The 21,186-nt window shown below is 44.4% G+C and overlaps 1 protein-coding gene across 1 annotated transcript; it reads right to left on the reverse strand.

The window, feature by feature from the left end:
• Positions 1–543: 543 nt before the first annotated feature.
• On the reverse strand, positions 544–19,533 carry LOC146259328 (integrin alpha-D-like). Its single transcript, XM_084669929.1, has 30 exons — positions 19,344–19,533; positions 17,065–17,170; positions 16,843–16,937; positions 16,600–16,670; positions 15,635–15,749; positions 14,900–15,027; positions 14,639–14,781; positions 14,331–14,481; positions 13,746–13,896; positions 12,641–12,714; positions 8,516–8,639; positions 8,167–8,300; positions 7,856–7,996; positions 7,468–7,680; positions 6,556–6,689; positions 6,099–6,241; positions 5,831–5,982; positions 5,602–5,727; positions 5,436–5,509; positions 5,057–5,198; positions 4,710–4,808; positions 4,455–4,534; positions 4,226–4,309; positions 4,032–4,110; positions 3,849–3,947; positions 3,435–3,515; positions 3,077–3,187; positions 2,631–2,744; positions 1,594–1,704; positions 544–1,262 (listed from the first exon to the last, which is right to left on the reverse strand). Exons 1-30 carry the CDS (start codon positions 19,381–19,383, stop codon positions 1,158–1,160), a joined length of 3,420 nt encoding a protein of 1,139 aa, XP_084526055.1. The 5' UTR covers positions 19,384–19,533; the 3' UTR covers positions 544–1,157.
• Between the last annotated feature and the right edge of the window lie 1,653 nt (positions 19,534–21,186).

Below are 21,186 nucleotides of genomic sequence, written 5' to 3' on the forward strand. Positions count from 1 at the left end.
CACGCCCTCAGACACCCTGGGCAGCACTCCAGCTGGGGGCTAGGGAGAGACATTCAGTGGGGATCCATGGATCTCAGTCTTCATAGAACCAGGTCATATCTCCTGACCTCCATCACCACCCTGGTCACCTGTACCTCTGACCCTACACCAGGTCATATCTCCTGACCTCCATCACCACCCTGGTCACCTGTACCTCTGACCCTACACCAGGTCATATCTCCTGACCTCCATCACCACCCTGGTCACCTGTACCTCTGACCCTACTCCAGGTCATGTCTGTGACGTTCATGCCTGAGGGCTCAGACTGCTGTTTACCAACTGGGCTGAGGTGTATCTCCATAGAGGTGGTAGGCAAATCACTGACCTTCCTGGTTAGGAAGATTTCACAAAGAGGATTTCCTTGTTATCTGTGGTTTTAACAAATCCTTTCAGTCACACAGGGCCCCTCAGTACAGGAGCGTGCTAAACAACCTCTAAACAGTCTCTACCTCATTTGCAACATCCCTTACTTGGCCGATGTAAGAGAACAATGCAAAGCAGACATACAGGAAAGACAAGCAGTATTTATTCAGGTGATTTTTTTTCTTTTTTCACTCTATCCCACCATCCACTTCCCCCTCTCATCTAACTACCATGCATCTACAAAGCAACAATTTAAACTAAGGTTACATTTACTACCATGCATCTACAAAGCAACACTTTACATGAAGCTTGCATTAATTACCATGTACCAAACACCAAAATCCAGTGTTTCAAAATCCAATTCTGTATTGCTACGTAAATTAATTTACTGTGTATTCATAAACAAATTTGTCTTTACATGTAACTACATGCCATGGATGCTGTGCTTTCCATTTTTTTTGTGTTGTCTAATGATTGCTCCATAGTGTTTATATATTGATTTGCTGTGTTTATGATCTGAAAGCATTTTTTTATTTTGAGCACAAGTGAAATGGTTTAGGGGCAAGTGTTTGATTTTGCCAGAAGAGTAAGAGGTTTTGAAAATTGAGTTTTAATATTTGTTTTTGTGTTTACAGTTTTGAGAAAATGGGTGACTGTTTCAAGAAATGGGTCTTAGCAATCAAGAAAAACTGTAACACATTTGTTTCCCTCAAACACACTCCTGGATGACAAGGCAGCAGCAGCAGTAGGCTCCACTAGATGTTCTCCTCCAACACGGTGTTCTCACGTTCAGGGTCCGCTCCCTCAGGATCACCTGAGTTCTCCATCATCTGCTTGTACTGACTCTTAAAAAACCCAGCCTGGGGGAGAGGGAGAGAGGAGAGAGAGGGGGGGGGGAGAGGGGAGATAGAGAGAGGGGGGAGAGAGAGGGGAAGACAGAGAGAGACACAAAGGAGAGAGGGGGAGGGACAGGGAGAGAACGAGGAGATATAGAGAAAGAGGAAGAAACAAGGAGAGGTAAAAAGAGAGAGTGAGACATGAGTCATCCTTGTGATATCATCCTTAACTTAAAAAGCAGTATTAGTATTTTCAGTATAATTGTATTGTAATGCTTAAGAGTGACCCAGACATACCATTATGCATAGCAATCAAGATGAACTTATAAAGACCAAGCATAATAACCATGATGACCTTATAAAGAGCAGCCGTGATCAACGCCAGCAGCACCAGCCCCCCCAGGGATCCGCCCACGATCTCCTTAGTCAGGTCCACCTCAGGAAACACCTCCACGTACGTTTCTACCTGCACACCAGGAAGGACCCAAACATCAGCAGTGTTTCTACCTGCACACCAGGAAGGACTCAAACATCAGCAGTGTTTCTACCTGCACGCCAGGAAGGACTCAAACATCAGCAGTGTTTCTACCTGCACACCAGGAAGGACTCAAACATCAGCAGTGTTTCTACCTGCACACCAGGAAGGACTCAAACATCAGCAGTGTTTCTACCTGCACACCAGGAAGGACTCAAACATCAGCAGTGTTTCTACCTGCACACCAGGAAGGACTCAAACATCAGCAGTGTTTCTACCTGCACACCAGGAAGGACTCAAACATCAGCAGTGTTTGTACCTGCACACCAGGAAGGACTCAAACATCAGCAGTGTTTCTACCTGCACACCAGGAAGGACTCAAACATCAGCAGGGTTTCTACCTGCACACCAGGAAGGACTCAAACATCAGCAGTGTTTCTACCTGCACACCAGGAAGGACTCAAACATCAGCAGTGTTTCTACCTGCACACCAGGAAGGACTCAAACATCAGCAGTGTTTCTACCTGCACACCAGGAAGGACTCAAACATCAGCAGTGTTTCTACCTGCACACCAGGAAGGACTCAAACATCAGCAGTGTTTCTACCTGCACACCAGGAAGGACTCAAACATCAGCAGTGTTTCTACCTGCACACCAGGAAGGACTCAAACATCAGCAGTGTTTCTACCTGCACACCAGGAAGGACTCAAACATCAGCAGTGTTTCAGACAGATAACCTGGACCACATCCCAGCCATGATGTACCAGTCCCACCATGAGTCAAAACACACACACTATACACACACACACTATACACACACACAGTATACACACGCACACACAGTATACACACACACACACTGTGTCATGTTAAGGGACACAAGGAAGTGATGATGATGATGATGATGGCTCCCGTACCTTCTGGATGGGAGGGTTGTTCTTGGAGTCCTGGGAGTCGTAGATGTACTGATCTCTGTCGTAGTCCAGGGTGGCCGTGCTGGTCAGAGAGAACTGGCCAGACGTCAGGCCAATCTGAAGGACAGAAACACATCACAGGTCAGAGGTCAAATCAGCTACCTGGCTTCTTCTGCTGAGCTTCATAACGACCCGTTCACTCAGGTGTGCTGGAGCAGGGAAACATCTAGAACATGCAGGACAGGGGTCCCTAAGGTGTGCTGGAGCAGGGAAACATCTAGAACATGCAGGACAGGGGTCCCTAAGGTGTGCTGGACCAGGGAAACATCTAGAACATGCAGGACAGGGGTCCCTGAGGACCAGGGTTGAGAAAGGCTACTGTAACATGATCTATCAAACCAGCAGGCATAGCTGATGATATATTCGTGGAGAGATTGAAGCTGTGTTACCTGTTCTATCCATCCTGAACTGATGTTTCCAGAGATGTTGTAGAGGAGGGAGTCGTCTCTTCTCACGAACACGCTGCAGGTGAACACGCCACACCTGGCCACCGCACAGTCCTGCACACGTACAGACACCAGCTTCATGTCTGTATGGACGCTCACACCATTTCTGCTGTCGATATTACATACTAAAAACGTTATAAATGATTTGTTATACAGTGTGTTTATGTGCAGCCCTCTGTAATATTACTTTTTACAAAACCAGTTTTGTAAAAATGTGGTTTGATTTGAAATCGATGGAACGTGGTCACAACAGCTATACAAGGTGTTCCCTTTCTGGAAGACTCAGATTCCTGCTGCTCACCAGAGGGGATTTTCTCTTCAACTTGTCCACAAAGTCTCTGACAGTTGGTTCCTCATCTTTTTCTCTTTTGCATCCTGGAATCTGTGACAGAAATAGTTTGTTTATGCAGAACAGCGTGACGTGTTGATTCATAAACAGACTTGGCTCCAAAACAACTCATGACAATAACCCACTTGTATTCATATGTTCCAACAGTTCTAAAACTTGTTTAAACCAGGTGTGTAGGTTTCATTACACTCCACTGGTACATGTGCCGCCCACTTTTTGAAAATGACAAATCTCCCCCCTCCCACCCCCCTTATTAAGAAAATTGATCCATTAAATGTGTAATTTTCTGTAAATAAAAATAAAAAAGCTTTTGAATACAAATCCATGCCACTGGTTTAAATGCTGGTGATTATTCAGTCCTCTCACCTGCATCCCTCTGGAGTCAACCCAGATGTCTGTCTCACCAAGCTGCATGGGCACCTTGATTATCACGGTGAGGTTGAATTCTCTAGCAAAGTTTAAAACCTTAGAAAGAGAAAAGGGAGTTGTATCATTCCTGAATTATGTTCCAAAACCAGTGAAGCGATGGTAGAGACCCTCCTCACATACCTGGAATGACTGCAACACAGGTTTCTGCAAATCGTTTTTCTCAGCAGTGAAGTTTATGTGGCCCGTAGATTCCTCAACTCTGAACGAACAACGTCAAAAACTTTAAATCACAAAACTCCACATGTAGATTCCAACAGTTATCAAAATATCTCTCTACTTAAACATTTACGGTTTGATAAAGGAGTAGCACACACCTGGAAAGCAACACATAAATGCTGTACTGCACCCCGATGTTTCTCTGTATGAACAGCTCACTCCCTAGGGAATGAAGGTTTCCACTGGAGGGGTTCAAATGAGGACGTTAGTGGAGGTACAGTCACACACATCATAACACACTGCAGAACGAATGGCAGCTTATGGCAGCTTATGGGAGCTTATGGCAGCTTTTGACAGTTTATGACAGCTTATGACAGCTTATCAGACCTTGTGGCATTGGCAGTGAAGGTCACCCTGGGATCAAACTGACTGTTTCTATCTATTCCATAGGAGATGGTGAAGACAGCCTAGACAGACACAGAGAAAGAATTAAAACATTTTCAAGTGCATGTTTTACCCTGAAGCCTGTTCTAAAGCAGTAAGAGTGTTTATGGTGTTGATGTGGCTTGTCATGGATGAACACAGCAGAGTAGGTTTCATCATACAGTTTTAGAAAAGGCAAATGTGATGTGAAGAACCGACCTTGCTGTTGGTCTTGAAGATGGGCTTGTCGATGGTGCATTCGCTTCTTCCTGTCTTTCCTTCAGATTCACTATCTAACGAGCTGCATTCCACTCTCCCCTGTCACACAGCCAGACACACAGACACATTATCATCCCTGTTCAGTAACACATTGATCGTTTTTCAGGATGTGAGACACACTTATTACTGTTCAGTAACACATTGATCGTTTTTCAGGATGTGAGACACACTTATTACTGTTCAGTAACACATTGATCGTTTTTCAGGACGTGAGACACACTTATTACTGTTCAGTAACACATTGATCGTTTTTCAGGATGTGTTTGTGGAGCAGAGAGCAGCCTTGCCTGGATGGGGGTGAAGCGTCTGTAAGAGAGGCCGGCAGGGTAGCTAAGGATGACCCGGCTGTTGTAGGAGTCCTCCTCCCTGCTCTCCATCGACACAGTCAGACTCAGCACGTCATCGATTCCTACCCTCAGCTCAGAGGAACTGACCGACACACACGGTTGAAAAGGGTCAGATATTCTTTTGGCCTTTTTGATATCGACAGAGAGAGTTGGAGAGAGACAGGAGAGCAGGGCGGGAGAGAGAAGAGGACAAACAGGAAATTGCCCAGGCCAGAAACAAACCCAGGCCCCTGCGCTACGGCTTTAGCCTGAACGGTGCGGCGCTACCCTTGGAGCCATCCTAAACCAGCTGGTTTCCTTGATGATCCGGTGATCTTACCCAGTAAAATTAAAATCCACTTTGAGGTTGTCTGTACATTTGCCATCAGATCCACAGTTGATCTCAAAGTCCAGCTGTAGGATGAGAGAATATGTTAAATGGTTTAATTGATGTTGAATGGTCCTGAAATAAGGGTTAAACAGCTCAGAGACCAGGGGAAACTGACCGGGTGATTGGAGGTGGTAGTGGAGCCCTGGATCAGGCTGGGAGAGAGAGAGTCTGAGGAGGGCAAGCCTTCAAAACTGAACGAAACTTCATTGTGGACTGAGTTGAGAGAGTCCTCCGGGCAAGCCTAGAGAGAGTACACATTCTGATCTTTATACTTAAAACCCCCCACCACACACACACACACACAGGCACACACACGCACACACGAATGCAGGTCTCACACCCACCTCAATGAAGAAGTTGTGTTTGTTGCAAATCCTCTTCAGGTCCAGGGTGACCATATTTGTGTCCTGTTGTTGTTTGAGCGGAAAGTAAGCACGGAAGTTGGGTGCTTTGCGTCTTGCGTCCAGTGTCAACGTGTAATTAACCTGCGCGCGAGCTGGAAGAACAGTTAGCACTTCAGATTAAGCTCCAATCACACACTCATGGCTGGGAAGGTAAACTGCAAACTATGTTACAATGCAAATCATAAACAAAGGAGTCCAGGAAAAGAACCTGTTTGTCCTTGAGTGCGCAGGGTCATGGTGAAGCAGACTGTCGCGGTGTGAGGAAGAGGGATCACGCAGTCTGAGTGACTGGTGGAGATTCTGGTCGGGTTAAAAGACACTTCAACATTCACGTTCACTATGGGTTTGGACCTGGAGCATGAATACAAAACATGAAGAAAAATAAACAAAACATCTAGCAAAACAATTCTACAACAAGTAGATTGTCTGCTCTGGAAGCTCTAGAATTGGGGTACCCAACCCTGTTCCTTGATAGCTACCTTCCTATAGGTTTTTGCTCCAACCACACTTATTTGACCTGATTTAACACTAGTTACCTGAACAACCAGCTAATCATTAGAATCAGGTGTGCTAAAACCTCCAGGCAGGTAGCTCTCCGGGAGCAGGGTCAGAGACCCCTGCTCTAGAAACACCTGAGTTATCTGCTTCAGAAACTCTAGAAACACCTGAGTAAGACGACGGCCCCCTTGGAGCCCACGGCCATGTCCGGGAGAGCGTCTCCACTGAGGTCCAGAGACGACTGGCTGATGGACAGGCCAAAGAACTTCATGCCAGAATGCACCTCAGACCCTGCGATTCTCTAGCGTGAAGGAGGAACAGATGTGATCATGCATCAACACTGTTGTCACATCAGAGCTTCTGGCTGCTTCGTAGACCAATGTATGTTTTTCACACCTGTGCCTTTTCTCAAAATCGATTTCCTTACACAGACTTGAGAGTAGAGGCTGTGCCTGGGAGTAGAGGCTGTACCTGGGAGTAGAGGCTGTACCTGGGAGTCGAGGCTGTACCTGGGAGTCGAGGCTGTACCTGGGAGTAGAGGCTGTACCTGGGAGTAGAGGCTGTACCTGGGAGTAGAGGCTGTACCTGGGAGTAAAGGCTGTACCTGGGAGTAGAGGCTGTACCTGAGAGTAGAGGCTGTACCTGGGAGTAGAGGCTGTACCTGGGAGTAGAGGCTGTACCTGAGAGTCGAGGCTGTACCTGGGAGTAGAGGCTGTACCTGGGAGTAGAGGCTGTACCTGGGAGTAGAGGCTGTACCTGAGAGTAGAGGCTGTACCTGGGAGTAGAGGCTGTACCTGGGAGTAGAGGCTGTACCTGGGAGTAGAGGCTGTACCTGGGAGTAGAGGCTGTACCTGAGAGTAGAGGCTGTACCTGGGAGTAGAGGCTGTACCTGGGAGTAGAGGCTGTACCTGGGAGTAGAGGCTGTACCTGGGAGTAGAGGCTGTACCTGGGAGTAGAGGCTGTACCTGGGAGTAGAGGCTGTACCTGGGAGTAGAGGCTGTACCTGAGAGTAGAGGCTGTACCTGGGAGTAGAGGCTGTACCTGAGAGTAGAGGCTGTACCTGGGAGTAGAGGCTGTACCTGGGAGTAGAGGTTGTTGATGCCGCGTCTCTGGCCGTGGAAGATGTAGACGCTCCCCTGGCCGTCGTCCTCCAGAGGAGCTCCCACCGCCAGGTCGTTGAACCCGTCGTTATTGAGGTCCGGCAGAGGGGCAAGCGACATGCCAAACCTGCTCCTCTCTCCTGCCTCCCCCTGCAACATGTTCTCACGTCCTCCAGGAAAGGACACTCCTTTCTGGACAGAAAAAAACAAGTTGACAGACTTTGAAACAACATTGGACTACTATCAATTTCATATGACCAAAACAACAATCGATATGATGGTTGTGGAATATTCAAATTTGTTTTTCGTCTAATGAAGTGTAAGCCAATGTAGAGCTTAATATTATAGGGCGTGATACTTTAAATACCTTCTCAGTAAGGGTACAGATGAATATCATTCCCTCTCTGTCTTTCTCTGTGTACATGGGAGACGACACCAGCACCAGGTCAGAGTAGGAATCACCATCCACGTCCATCGCACAAACCTCCGCCCCAAAGTACGCCCCAATCTGAGGGACACACAAACAGAAACCCTTTTAACATGGACCTGCAAGAGGTGAAACAACCAAAATACAGATTTGTGGTAGTTCACATCCTTATTTTATCACTTCATAGTTCAGTATTTCTGTCATACTTTATTATTTTACTTCATGAGCACTTTAACCAGTAGCACACCGACCTGTCCTGTAAACTGTAGAGTCTGGTCGGTTCTCCCCGGGGACAAGACCATCACCTGGCCCCTGTGACCCGCCCTGGGAGCTCCCACCACCGTGAACGTGCCAAACCTCGTCCTCGCAGTGCTCATGGAATAACCTACAGAGACAGGGAGTGGGGAAGAATTCATCTTCTTCACCAAAACATATTGTTGACTTGGCAAGACGGAATGAAATAAAAAATCTCATCTTGCGACTGGCGACAATTCTGCCAAATGATCTGAGCTGGGTGTGGATGAGGGGCCCAATCAAGACAGGATTTACGTCATTTTCAGAGAGACAATTTCTGGTGAGATTTTTTGGTCAAACTCTTACCCAGGTAGCTATCAGGTTCTCCATTCATGTTATGGTAGAAGGTGGGCTGCCGGTCTCTGTTCACAAAAGACTGGTACCCTCCTTTCCACTGGAAGGCTCCAACAGTTCCTATATGATATCCTCCCTGAAGGAAGCAGCGATGTTAACCGAACAGCGAAATACATACCCCATTGTTTCTTGTCAATTGCAACGAACGGTTAGGAAACAAGAACAAAGAAAACACAAAACTGTGGAAACGTAGCTGTTATTAGGATCATATTAAAAAATTATAATCCTGAATCACATTCGGTTTCACGTTATCTGATAGTAGTCGAGTGTTTTTTGGACGCTGTAGTAACATGTAGTGTAGTGACGCTGTAGTGACATGTAGTGCCATATAGTGTAGTCATGATGTAGTGATGCTGTGGTGACATGTAGTGCCATATAGTGTAGTCATGATGTAGTGATGCTGTAGTGACATGTAGTGTAGTGACGCTGTAGTGAAGTTCTAGTGATGCTGTAGTGACGCTGTAGTGATGCTGTAGTGATGCTGAAGTGATGCTGTAGTGACGCTGTAGTGACGCTGTAGTGATGCTGAAGTGATGCTGTAGTCGGTGTTGTATTGTAAGGAAGTAGAAATACTTCGTTGCTGTACTTAAGTCGTTTTTTCGGATATCTGTACTTTACTACTTATATTTCTGTTTACTTTTACTTTTACTTCGCTACATTTTGCAAAGAAAATTGAAACTTTTACTCCGATACATTTCCCCTGAAACCTTCGTCACTCGTTACAAAATCAAATCATGTTTAGAAAAATGTTTTATCATGAGAGTGATGAGACGAAACGTCGAGGACTGTGGTAGAACACAGACTGCAAGCAGGTTTGGCGAATCAGTGGTCCAAGCGCGCTATGACCGTTTGCAAAAGCCCCGCGCCCTTAGTTACTGTTGCTACGTCTTATGAACTCGTTCATGCACTACACTGTCAGTGTCAGTGATTCGTTTTGGAGTAGGCCTAATATCTTTGCGATATCCGCCAGATTAAGGCAAAATGGACTGCAATATGCAGTGGAAGGATATATCCAAAACATTAAGACCAACAACGAAGGGGACACAACAATCGAAGCAAAGCATACGTCTCAATCAAAAAATGAGAAACCCCACGACCCCTTAATTTAATGCCACCAGCACAACCTTGTAGACTGTACAGTACTCATGTTCTTTCACCGCTGGGTAAGATCTGTATATAATATTTCAAACTAGCTAATAACCTACAAAGATTATTTATTCCATCTCTGGCGAGGTAGCTAGCTAGCTAGCACTAGCTAGGATGGTGACAATCTAAAGTACAGTAACGTAGCAGTGTCGAGCAAGATAGCTGCTAGTAACGATATTGTTCAAGGGATGCGTGTGCATGTTGCTGAAAGTATTTCACAGTCACTTTACTGACAACTTGCTTGTTAAACTGAGGATCCTGATGTAATGCTATGGCTTTGTATCAGATCGCCAGGTTGCTCTCAGGTTGTGCGTTATACTTATACATACCTTCTTTAGAATATGAACAAAACATTTTTCAGTTATAATGACTGGGTTGTTACTTTCGGTGCTGCTTTAGTATTGCCTATTGTGTTAAAATTGTGTTCAAATAAGGCCCAGTTTAGGTATGCTCATTCTAGTCGGAATAAACTTCATAATTCTCAAAATTCTGAACCTTTGCTTTTTTATTAAAAGCATTTACTTGTACTTTTACTTTCAATACTTAAGTACGTTTAATATCAGAAAATTACTTTCGATACTCAAGTACAGTAAAGATCAGATACTTTAAGACTTTTACTCAAGTAGTATTCTAAAAGGTTACTTTTACTTGAGTCATTTTCCAGTAAGGTATCTTTACTTTTACTCAAGTATGGATTTTGGGTACTTTATACACCACTGGCTGTAGTGATGCTGTAGTGTAGTGACGCTGTAGTGATGCTGTAGTGATGCTGTAGTGATGCTGTAGTGTAGTGACGCTGTAGTAATGCTTTAGTTACATGTAGTGTAGTCACATTCGGTTTCACGTTATCTGATAGTAGTCGTTTTTTTGGGACGCTGTAGTTACATGTACTGTAGTGACGCTGTAGTGACATGTAGTGACGCTGTAGTGACTCTGTAGTGATGCTGTAGTGTAGTGACGCTGTAGTGATGCTGTACTGACGCTGTAGTGACGCTATAGTGACATGTAGTGACGCTGTAGTGACTCTGTAGTGATGCTGTAGTGTAGTGACGCTGTAGTGATGCTGTAGTGACGCTGTAGTGACGCTGTACTGACGCTGTAGTGACGCTGTAGTGACTCTGGAGTGATGCTGTAGTGTAGTGACGCTGTAGTGACGCTGTAGTGACGCTATAGTGACATGCTGAGGTACCTCAGGAGAGTAGTGACATGCTGAGGTACCTCAGGAGAGTAGTGACATGCTGAGGTACCTCAGGAGAGTAGTGACATGCTGAGGTACCTCAGGAGAGTAGTGACATGCTGAGGTACCTCAGGAGAGTAGTGACATGTTGAGGTACCTCAGGAGAGTAGTGACATGCTGAGGTACCTCAGGAGAGTAGTGACATGCTGAGGTACCTCAGGAGAGTAGTGACATGCTGAGGTACCTCAGGAGAGTAGTGACATGCTGAGGTACCTCAGGAGAGTAGTGACATGCTGAGGTACCTCAGGAGAGTAGTGACATGCTGTACCTCAGGAGAGTAGTGACATGCTGTACCTCAGGAGAGTAGTGACATGCTGTACCTCAGGAGAGTAGTGACATGCTGAGGTACCTCAGGAGAGTAGTGACATGCTGAGGTACCTCAGGAGAGTAGTGACATGCTGAGGTACCTCAGGAGAGTAGTGACATGCTGAGGTACCTCAGGAGAGTAGTGACATGCTGAGGTACCTCAGGAGAGTAGTGACATGCTGAGGTACCTCAGGAGAGTAGTGACATGCTGAGGTACCTCAGGAGAGTAGTGACATGCTGAGGTACCTCAGGAGAGTAGTGACATGCTGAGGTACCTCAGGAGAGTAGTGACATGCTGAGGTACCTCAGGAGAGTAGTGACATGCTGAGGTACCTCAGGAGAGTAGTGACATGCTGAGGTACCTCAGGAGAGTAGTGACATGCTGAGGTACCTCAGGAGAGTAGTGACATGCTGAGGTACCTCAGGAGAGTAGTGACATGCTGAGGTACCTCAGGAGAGTAGTGACATGCTGAGGTACCTCAGGAGAGTAGTGACATGCTGAGGTACCTCAGGAGAGTAGTGACATGCTGAGGTACCTCAGGAGAGTAGTGACATGCTGAGGTACCTCAGGAGAGTAGTGACATGCTGAGGTACCTCAGAAGAGTAGTGACATGCTGTACCTCAGGAGAGTAGTGACATGCTGTACCTCAGGAGAGTAGTGACATGCTGTACCTCAGGAGAGTAGTGACATGCTGAGGTACCTCAGGAGAGTAGTGACATGCTGAGGTACCTCAGGAGAGTAGTGACATGCTGAGGTACCTCAGGAGAGTAGTGACATGCTGAGGTACCTCAGGAGAGTAGTGACATGCTGAGGTACCTCAGGAGAGTAGTGACATGCTGAGGTACCTCAGGAGAGTAGTGACATGCTGAGGTACCTCAGGAGAGTAGTGACATGCTGAGGTACCTCAGGAGAGTAGTGACATGCTGAGGTACCTCAGGAGAGTAGTGACATGCTGAGGTACCTCAGGAGAGTAGTGACATGCTGAGGTACCTCAGGAGAGTAGTGACATGCTGAGGTACCTCAGGAGAGTAGTGACATGCTGAGGTACCTCAGGAGAGTAGTGACATGCTGAGGTACCTCAGGAGAGTAGTGACATGCTGAGGTACCTCAGGAGAGTAGTGACATGCTGAGGTACCTCAGAAGAGTAGTGACATGCTGTACCTCAGGAGAGTAGTGACATGCTGAGGTACCTCAGGAGAGTAGTGACATGCTGTACCTCAGGAGAGTAGTGACATGCTGAGGTACCTCAGGAGAGTAGTGACATGCTGAGGTACCTCAGGAGAGTAGTGACATGCTGAGGTACCTCAGGAGAGTAGTGACATGCTGTACCTCAGGAGAGTAGTGACATGCTGAGGTACCTCAGGAGAGTAGTGACATGCTGAGGTACCTCAGGAGAGTATGCAGCACTGAATCCTTCTTGTGCCATCTCCATCTCCAGTGACGCTCCTGCAGCCTGCGAGCCTGTCACACACACACACACACACACACACCACACACCAGACAAACACCAAACACACACCACACACACACACACACACACACACAGCTCATCAACGACAGACCACAGCTTTGAACAGCAAGCCGTTCAGTGGTCCTGTCTCCTTGCTACAATCCCGTGATATACTGTACACTCCAGAAATGAAAAGAATGTATTACTGTTCAACAACATAGACTGCACTGTGTGGTGTTCATGTACTGTTACAAGTTAACTATCACAGAGTGAACTGTTCAAACAGTTCAATAAATAACATATTGAATGGTGTGTAAAAGGTGTTGTTGGAGATGCTGTAGGTCTATGTTTTATTGATTTCAGTGTGATTGTGATGGAGTTTGGTCATTAAATGTTGGAAAATTTCAAGATGTAACACATTTATCATGTATAAGAATGATTCTGTGTTCAGCATTCCTTGTGTGTAGAGAGAAGCCGACCACCAAATCTGAACTCTGGGTAACACTAGGCTTTCTTATCACCCTGGGAAGGGTGACCATTTGAAGATGTTGGGGGTTTGTTTGTTTTAAGGATATACTGTGTGACAAAGACTATAAGTGGAGACGCAAGGTCTGTTGACCATTTGTTGACACTTATGTGAAGGAGCTTTTACGACATCAGGAGATCCTGTTGTGTTTCAATCACGGTTGATGTCGTAAACACACACTCACACACACACACACACACACTCAAACACGCACGCACACATGTGCGCCAGGTCTATGCAAGGAGCCAATGAAGAAGAGCCATGAGACATTTGCATGCTTTGTCATAACCAATGACTGTAAAGAGCAGGGCTGCTTAAATAGGTAGCTAGCACAACATCCTAGCAGACAAACTTTGCAGCACAGTGGCGTGTGATGTTTTGTCTCCTTGCGTCCGGCCGCAAGAATATAGCTTTCTTAAACTTGTTCACAGACTGGCTGTGCAATGCTTGATAGATTAATATTTCTGACATTAAACATAGTGTTTCTGTTGGTATTAAAGTGCAGAGTGCCCATACCCTCGATATTGAAGATGCTGTTCTGCAAAGTTCTGCTGATTTGGTTAAGCGCTTCAAAGCTGCTCACTTGGAACACATGTGTCTCAGAAGGAAGTGAGGCGATGTCGTTCAACTCTTTTTTTGCGCTTGGATTGTTAAAGGCAGAGCCCACCTGGGAAGAACACAGACAGTTTACTACATCTGTTTATCCACAGAGAAGCATCGCTTTTCCTTCCACAGTTTTCACTGTGTGAATGGTTTTTTGTCTTAAAACAACTTTTTTGTGCTAAGAGAAAAGTTGTTCTAAAGCATCAAATATTCAAAGAACATCTGTGTCGATCACACTACCAAGGGAAGTCAAAAACCCAGGTTGAAGAACCTGAAGCTAAGGGCCACAAAGCATCTATGCAAATGTTGAATCCTATATTGTTTAGATGCACTAAAATCATAATAATAATGTGTTCATTTGTTTAGCAGATGCTTTAATTAAAAGCAACATCAGATTAAACCTGCAACCTCTTAAACTGCAGACAAGTACTCTAACCACTGAGCTAGACCTATGCCCAACATTTGTTTACTTTTATCAGACAGTCGGTCACGTCTTACCCCAACAGCAAATCGAACAATAGACTTCCTGTTAGCTGCGTCAGTGACACTTGGGAGGAGGTGTCCATCCTGAGACTCTCCATCTGTGATCACGATCAGGATCTTTGACGCTCCGTCCCTCGACCCCCCAGAAGCTGAAAACACCTCATCACTAGAAATCAAAACAATTTGAGGATTAGCGATCATAAATATGTTTGATTAGTGGAATTAATTTAGTTTAGGCCCCTTTAATTAAAGCAATAAAACAAAGTGTTTGATGTTTGTGTTGTTGTCTACTACTGTGTGTACGTCTGTGAAATGTTCCTTACACAACTTTCTGGATTGCAGCAGCAGTTTTGGTACCTCCACTCTGTCTATTGATTACATCAATTTGCCTTTCCCAAATTTGAGGTTTAAAATCTTGAAAATTAAAATGAATCTTGCAACTAGATGAGTACTGGGCCACAGCAAACTGCAAAATTAGAAAATGTTTGAAATAAGATATTGACAAAGTGATAGACAGTGATATTAATCAATACATTTTCCTGTGAAATCCCTTTTTACAACAAAGCAGAAGAACAAAGTCTTACCTTGGTATCCTTCCCAACTAGCGTACGTATCAGATTTTTGACAAAAACCTTCATTTTAGCAAAGTCTGTGATGTCCACGCTGCCTGATCCGTCCAGAAGGAAAGCGATGTCGGTCTTCCCAGGGCATTCTGGGAAACACAGCAAACACAGAGAGACGTGAGAGGGAGGCAGACAGCAGAGGGTCTGTCAGGAACACCTGCTGGGAACACCTGTCTAAAACATGACACTAAAAAGTGTTTATTTTGTAAGTAAGACTATTTATATAGCACTTTTCATACACTAATTGCAGCTCAAAGTGCTTTACATAGAAAAAGTTTGGACATTAATGGATTAATCTTTGAAACCTGAAAAACTGGACTAAGATTGTTCACTGAAGGGTGTGATTACATGTGAGGGCGTGATGACATCAGGGGCCGTGATGTCAGAGGTTGTGATGACATTAGTCATGAAAGATGTAACACACAAATTATCAGTTTTTCATCAAAACATGAACACAGGTATTTACATGTGGAGACATCCTCACTAATCTCAAACTTTAGCAGAAACATAATTTGTCTTTATAAAACAATGATTGTGTGACAGAAAGGGTCAGTAAAGCTCAGTGGTTTGAGCTTGTGACTGCAGACCAAGAGATCGCAGGTTCAAAACCCCCCTACGTCGCTTTGGATAAAAGCATTTGCTAGATGAAGACGTTACAAACACTAATGGAAGGACAGAGGATGTTTCCGTGGTTACCCTCTAGGGAGGCAGGGAAAGGAGGACCAGGAGAATCTCTTCCATCTATCTCCAAACACAAGCCGTTATAGGTGGTGATGGCCTCACACTCTCGAGGGATGGTTGGGCCACATACCTGGAACAGAGAGGATAGTCAGGCTGACCTGTGGTAGGTGTGTGGCAGCAGGAAGCAGTGTGGGATTGGTTGACGTAATCAGGAAGCAGTGTGGGATTGGTTGACGTAATCAGGAAGCAGTGTGGGATTGGTTAACGTAATCAGGAAGCAGTGTGGGATTGGTTAACGTAATCAGGAAGCAGTGTGGGATTGGTTGACGTAATCAGGAAACAGTGTGGGATTGGTTGACATAATCAGGAAGCAGTGTGGGATTGGTTGACGTAATCAGGAAACAGTGTGGGATTGGTTAACGTAATCAGGAAGCAGTGTGGGATTGGTTAACGTAATCAGGAAGCAGTGTGGGATTGGTTGACGTAATCAGGAAACAGTGTGGGATTGGTTCACGTAATCAGGAAGCAGTGTGGGATTGGTTAACGTAATCAGGAAGCAGTGTGGGATTGGTTGACGTAATCAGGAAGCAGTGTGGGATTGGTTGACGTAATCAGGAAGCAGTGTGGGATTGGTTGACGTAATCAGGAAATTGGGATTGGCAAATTCAAAATTCACAGTAGCCTACAGCCAATGAAAATGTTAGGTCATTTTTTGTGGACTTATTATTCACCACTTCAGTAAAAGACATCAGCTTGGTCTACCTGAAGGTGTGGCTTCTAAGTGGCGCGTGTTTGGGAGAACACATTTGTGAAATGTGGCGAGCATTGTGTAATCTCTGATCTAATCTGTGTTCACGCAAACCAAGTGTTGTTCTAATCCCCGATCTAATCTGTGTTCACTCAAGCCAAGTGTTGTTCTAATCTCTTAGCAAAAACTGAAACGATAGAAAATACCATCCTCATATAAAGACTGGACGTACCATGGTGGTTTGGGATGTTGGATTCTTCGTCATTGTCAAACCCAGAGACATGTTGACTGCATGACTAGGGACTAGGGAAAACACGTTTATGGATTACACATTGGAAAAATGTTTTGATGCACCTCTTATGCTTAGCATGATTATGTAAAGAGCAGATCGTCTCAGTACAGGATCTTTACCTGGTATAGATATCTCAGTACAGGATCTTTACCTGGTATAGATATCTCAGTACAGGATCTTTACCTGGTATAGATATCTCAGTACAGGAGTTGATGGAACACCTGTAAACCTTTCCTCTCCTCTCTCCATCCTGCTCCAAGGGGGCGCTGGTGAGCAGGCTGCAGCCAGGGCACAGACATGTTCAGCAACATCCAGCAGGAGCAGCACATCTAACTGGAAATCACACAACCTGGAAAGCTTTTTTGCATGTCATGTAAATGTGCTGCTCAGGCTGTGTGCTCATACCTGCTACTGTCTCTAATCACCACCTGGTATCCAAACCCAGCGGCAGGACCGCTGAGGTACTTCCAAGCCACAGACTCCATGTTGAAAGCCAAACAGCCTTGCAGCACTAACCAGAAAACAAGACAAATTTATGATAATTGTATGATATGCAGAGATTGGAAGTAACAAAATACTTTGTTACTGTACTTAAGATTTGTCTTAACTCTGTGTGTGGAAAAAAAAACATACAAAAAAAGTTGAAAAGATACTTTCGAAAAAAAAGTTACTTTTTTTTATTTTATAGGTTTGCATCATTGTTGAGTACTTGATGAAGACTCTACTAAACTCTACTGTACTCTGCTCTGCTTTACTCTACTGTTTTTTTGGCTTCTCTGTTTCTCCTCTCCGCCTCTCCTCTCCTTTCACTGTGTGTGAAAAAAACCTGGAAAGGTTGAAAAACCATTTTCGAAAAAAAGTAAAAGGTTTGCATCATTGAGTACTTGACTGCTGTACTGTACTCTGCTCTGCTTTACTCTGTTTTAGGCTTCTCTGTTCTCCTCTCCCCCTCTCTCATCTCCTTTCACTGTTTGTTGTCTTGAAAGGAAGAATAATAATTTAAAAAATTACCAGTTACCTGCGTGACACAAAAACAGTTGTAATAATGGCTGTTTTTTATATATACTTTTTACGTATATGTCAGAGTCCACACTTCTTTACTTTAACTTGAGTTAAAAGGTGTAGTCAGTGCTTCAACTTTGACCAGTCTTTTTAAACACGAGTATCTGTACTTCTACTTGAGTGAAGGATGTGTGTATACATCTCTGATGATATGAGGCATAGGTGTTGGTCGGGTTTGAGCATTTCACTTCAAATCAAAAGATCGCAGATTCCTCTCAATTTGGATGAGTGTCTGCGAAAATTGACAATTGAAAATTCCATATATCCACAGATGGTTGTTAAGAATTTGACGTTTTCATTTGGAAACTTCCACAGGACATTCTATTGTCACAACTGACTGACACAATGACATTGACAATGAGTCAGAATGATGAATGTTTATGCAGGAACAAACAGCCCACTCCAACCCCCAACACACACACACTCACACACACACTCACACACTTACACACACTCACACACACACACACTCACATACACACACACACACACACACTCACACACACACACACACACACACACACACTCACACACACATACACACACACACACACACTCACACACACACTCACACACACATACACACACATACATATACTAAAGTATCTAGAAACCACAATGAAGGGAACTGGTAGCTGTCACGTTCAGTGTCACTACTTGTGTCTTTACTTTTATACAACCTTAAAAGGGCATTGATCACCTCAACTACATATGATCCTTCATCCCATGGACAACCCCTACTGCATGAGATACTTTCTGTAGCACATATTCTGGTATATATATATAACTTAAAGTTTGAAAGTACCACTGGAACCCTTATTGGGTGTAGCTGATGTATAAGGTCTTAACCCCCCCCCCCCCCCCGCTCCTCCCTCAAGGAGAAACCACAACTGTGGACTAACAACACATCATGCTAGTATCTAGTATCGATAATTAGTATCAATAGTGAATGTTACTATCTCTTGATAAACTTTCACTGTGGCTCATGAGGAAGTGAGATGAGCTATAGCAATAATACATAACTTCAGAAACATCCAAACTTCCATAAGAAACTCTTTCTAATCTTCCTGTGTGCTCACAGCAGTCAGACATGGTAGGAACACTGTCCCAGTCTTGTTCCAACGAGCTTCTTACTACCGGAACATTTGAAATACTTTCACATGTCAGAAAAGCTTGTAAATCAACACTTAGTTTGGACTTGTCGTGTGTGTTGGTCTGTATTTTTTTTTATTGGTGATGTATATGTGAATTGTCTCTTTCAAACTAATACCTTCCTGATACTTTTAGCTACATGTTTTGTTGGTGCAATAATTACAGCTTGATTTGCATTTAGGATTTCAACAGTAGAAGTGTGTGTATATATAAATGTCGGTGTGTATGTATGTGCATGTGTATATATGTGTGTGTATAATATATGTGTATATAGGCTATTGTATGTATGTGTAAACATAAGTGCATTTATATCGTTGGTAACAGTACTGTCCTCTCGTTCTAACATTGTAGTCATCTTAAAAGAGCCTCAGCCAAGATATTCTGATAACAAATCTGAAATCCCATATTTCATATTAATAATCCCTGTGGAAGTAGGAGGACAGAGGGAGGATGTATGAAGGTTCCCCTACCTGCCACCAGGAACAGTGAGAGGGAGAACGTCCATGCCATGGTCCACAGCTTGAGGACAGACCTGCACGGCCCAGAGGAACACAAACTACGACCACTAACAGAAACTCACCAGAGGAAACAGGATGATGTAAGAAGGAATGGTGTGTCTGTGTGTGTGTGTGTGTGTGTGTGTCTGTAACTGTGTGTGTGTGTCTGTGTGTGTGTGTGTGTGTGTGTGTGTGTGTGATTGTGCAAGATTCATGTTGTTTAATTGTTACTTGTTCAAATACATGCTCTCATAGTTCTTCTCTTTGGCACTTATTTTGGTTGTTCACAATATGTGCTCATGTTTTGGCTACCTGCAATGTTTTTGGGGCTATCTTGTTGTTATTATCAGTGACCTATGCACTTTGTAAAGCTTTCTCTTGCTAAATGAATAAATGTAAATGAATGAAATATAGAATTTCTATGGAAAAAAGATGTGATACAATTTCCCGTATTTCGTCTATACTTCTGCTATTGTCCGACAGTGTTGCAAGTTTAGTTTCCAGTGTCGATTGAGACACTTGTGCTTCACTTTTGTACCGTGCCTGGTAAACAGACTGTTCCTTGACCTCTGAACTCCTGTAGAACAATGCAGAACACAGAACTGTCTTCAACTGTCCTTTCCACATGCACATACAGTATGTCGCTTAATGAGTCCATTGTAAATGTAGTGATCAAGTGGATTCATCTTACCAGACGGAATGGTCTTTGGGTTAATGTTGGGCTAAGGCTGTATTCATAAAACACCACATTTCATGGGCACAAACTAAATATGGTGCCGTGACGCATGCCACCTGTCCAGCTCACTGCCTCATCATGCTGACTGCCTCATCATGCTGACTGCCTCATCATGCTGACTGCCTCATCATGCTGACTGCCTCATCACGCTGACTGCATCCTGACGCTTACTGCCTCATCATGCTTACTGCCTCATCACGCTGACTGCCTCATCATGCTTACTGCTTCATCATGCTGACTGCCTCATCATGCTTACTGCCTCATCATGCTTACTGCCTCATCGTGCTTACTGCCTCATCATGCTTACTGCCTCATCATGCTTACTGCTTCATCATGCTTACTGCCTCATCACGCTGACTGCCTCATCATGCTTACTGCTTCATCATGCTGACTCCCTCTTCATGCTGACTGACTCATGATGCTTACTGCCTCATCATGCTTACTGCCTCATCATGCTTATTGCCTCATCACGCTTACTGCCTCATCATGCTTATTGCCTCATCATGCTTACTGCCTATTCACGCTTACTGCCTCATCATGCTTACTGCCTCATCATGCTGACTGCCTCATCATGCTGACTGACTCATGATGCTTACTGCCTCATCATGCTGACTGACTCGTGATGCTGACTGCCTCATTATGCTTACTGCCTCGTGATGCTTACTGCCTCATCATGCTTACTGCCTTATCATGCTGACTGCCTCATCACGCTGACTCCCGTAAAATGTAGGAAATATTTTACTGTTGATTGTTCTTCTACAGGTAGTCTTGCACTTTTTGTGGATCATGTTGTTTTAATTTGTAACTTGTATAACTGCATGCTCTTATGGGTCTTCCCTTTGGCACTTGTTTAGTTTTTTCACAATGTATTCTTCATGTTTTGGCTGCTTGCAATGTTTGGGACTACCTCGTTGTTATGATCAGTGACCTATGCTCTTTTGTAAAGCTCTGTCTCGGAAGTCGCTTTGGATAAAAGCGTCTGCTAAATGCACACATGTAAATCTCCATTACTGTTTATAACGTTAGCAGAACTACTTGGTTGGTGTTGCCTTCTCAGCGTGAGACATACAATGTGTGGTG

This window comes from Hypomesus nipponensis, chromosome 13, assembly GCF_054491055.1.
Source record: "Hypomesus nipponensis isolate SF chromosome 13, ASM5449105v1, whole genome shotgun sequence".
Lineage (NCBI taxonomy): Eukaryota > Metazoa > Chordata > Actinopteri > Osmeriformes > Osmeridae > Hypomesus > Hypomesus nipponensis.

Bases quoted from the DNA above. Each gene is read 5' to 3' on its own strand.
- LOC146259328 (XM_084669929.1), bottom strand. From the start codon at position 19,383: ATGGCATGGACGTTCTCCCTCTCACTGTTCCTGGTGGCAG. The intron at 17,171-19,343 runs GTAGGGGAACCT...TTTTCTGGTTAG, and splicing joins CTCACTGTTCCTGGTGGCAG to TGCTGCAAGGCTGTTTGGCT. The intron at 5,199-5,435 runs GTAAGATCACCG...TGTGTCGGTCAG, and splicing joins GTGGATTTTAATTTTACTGG to TTCCTCTGAGCTGAGGGTAG.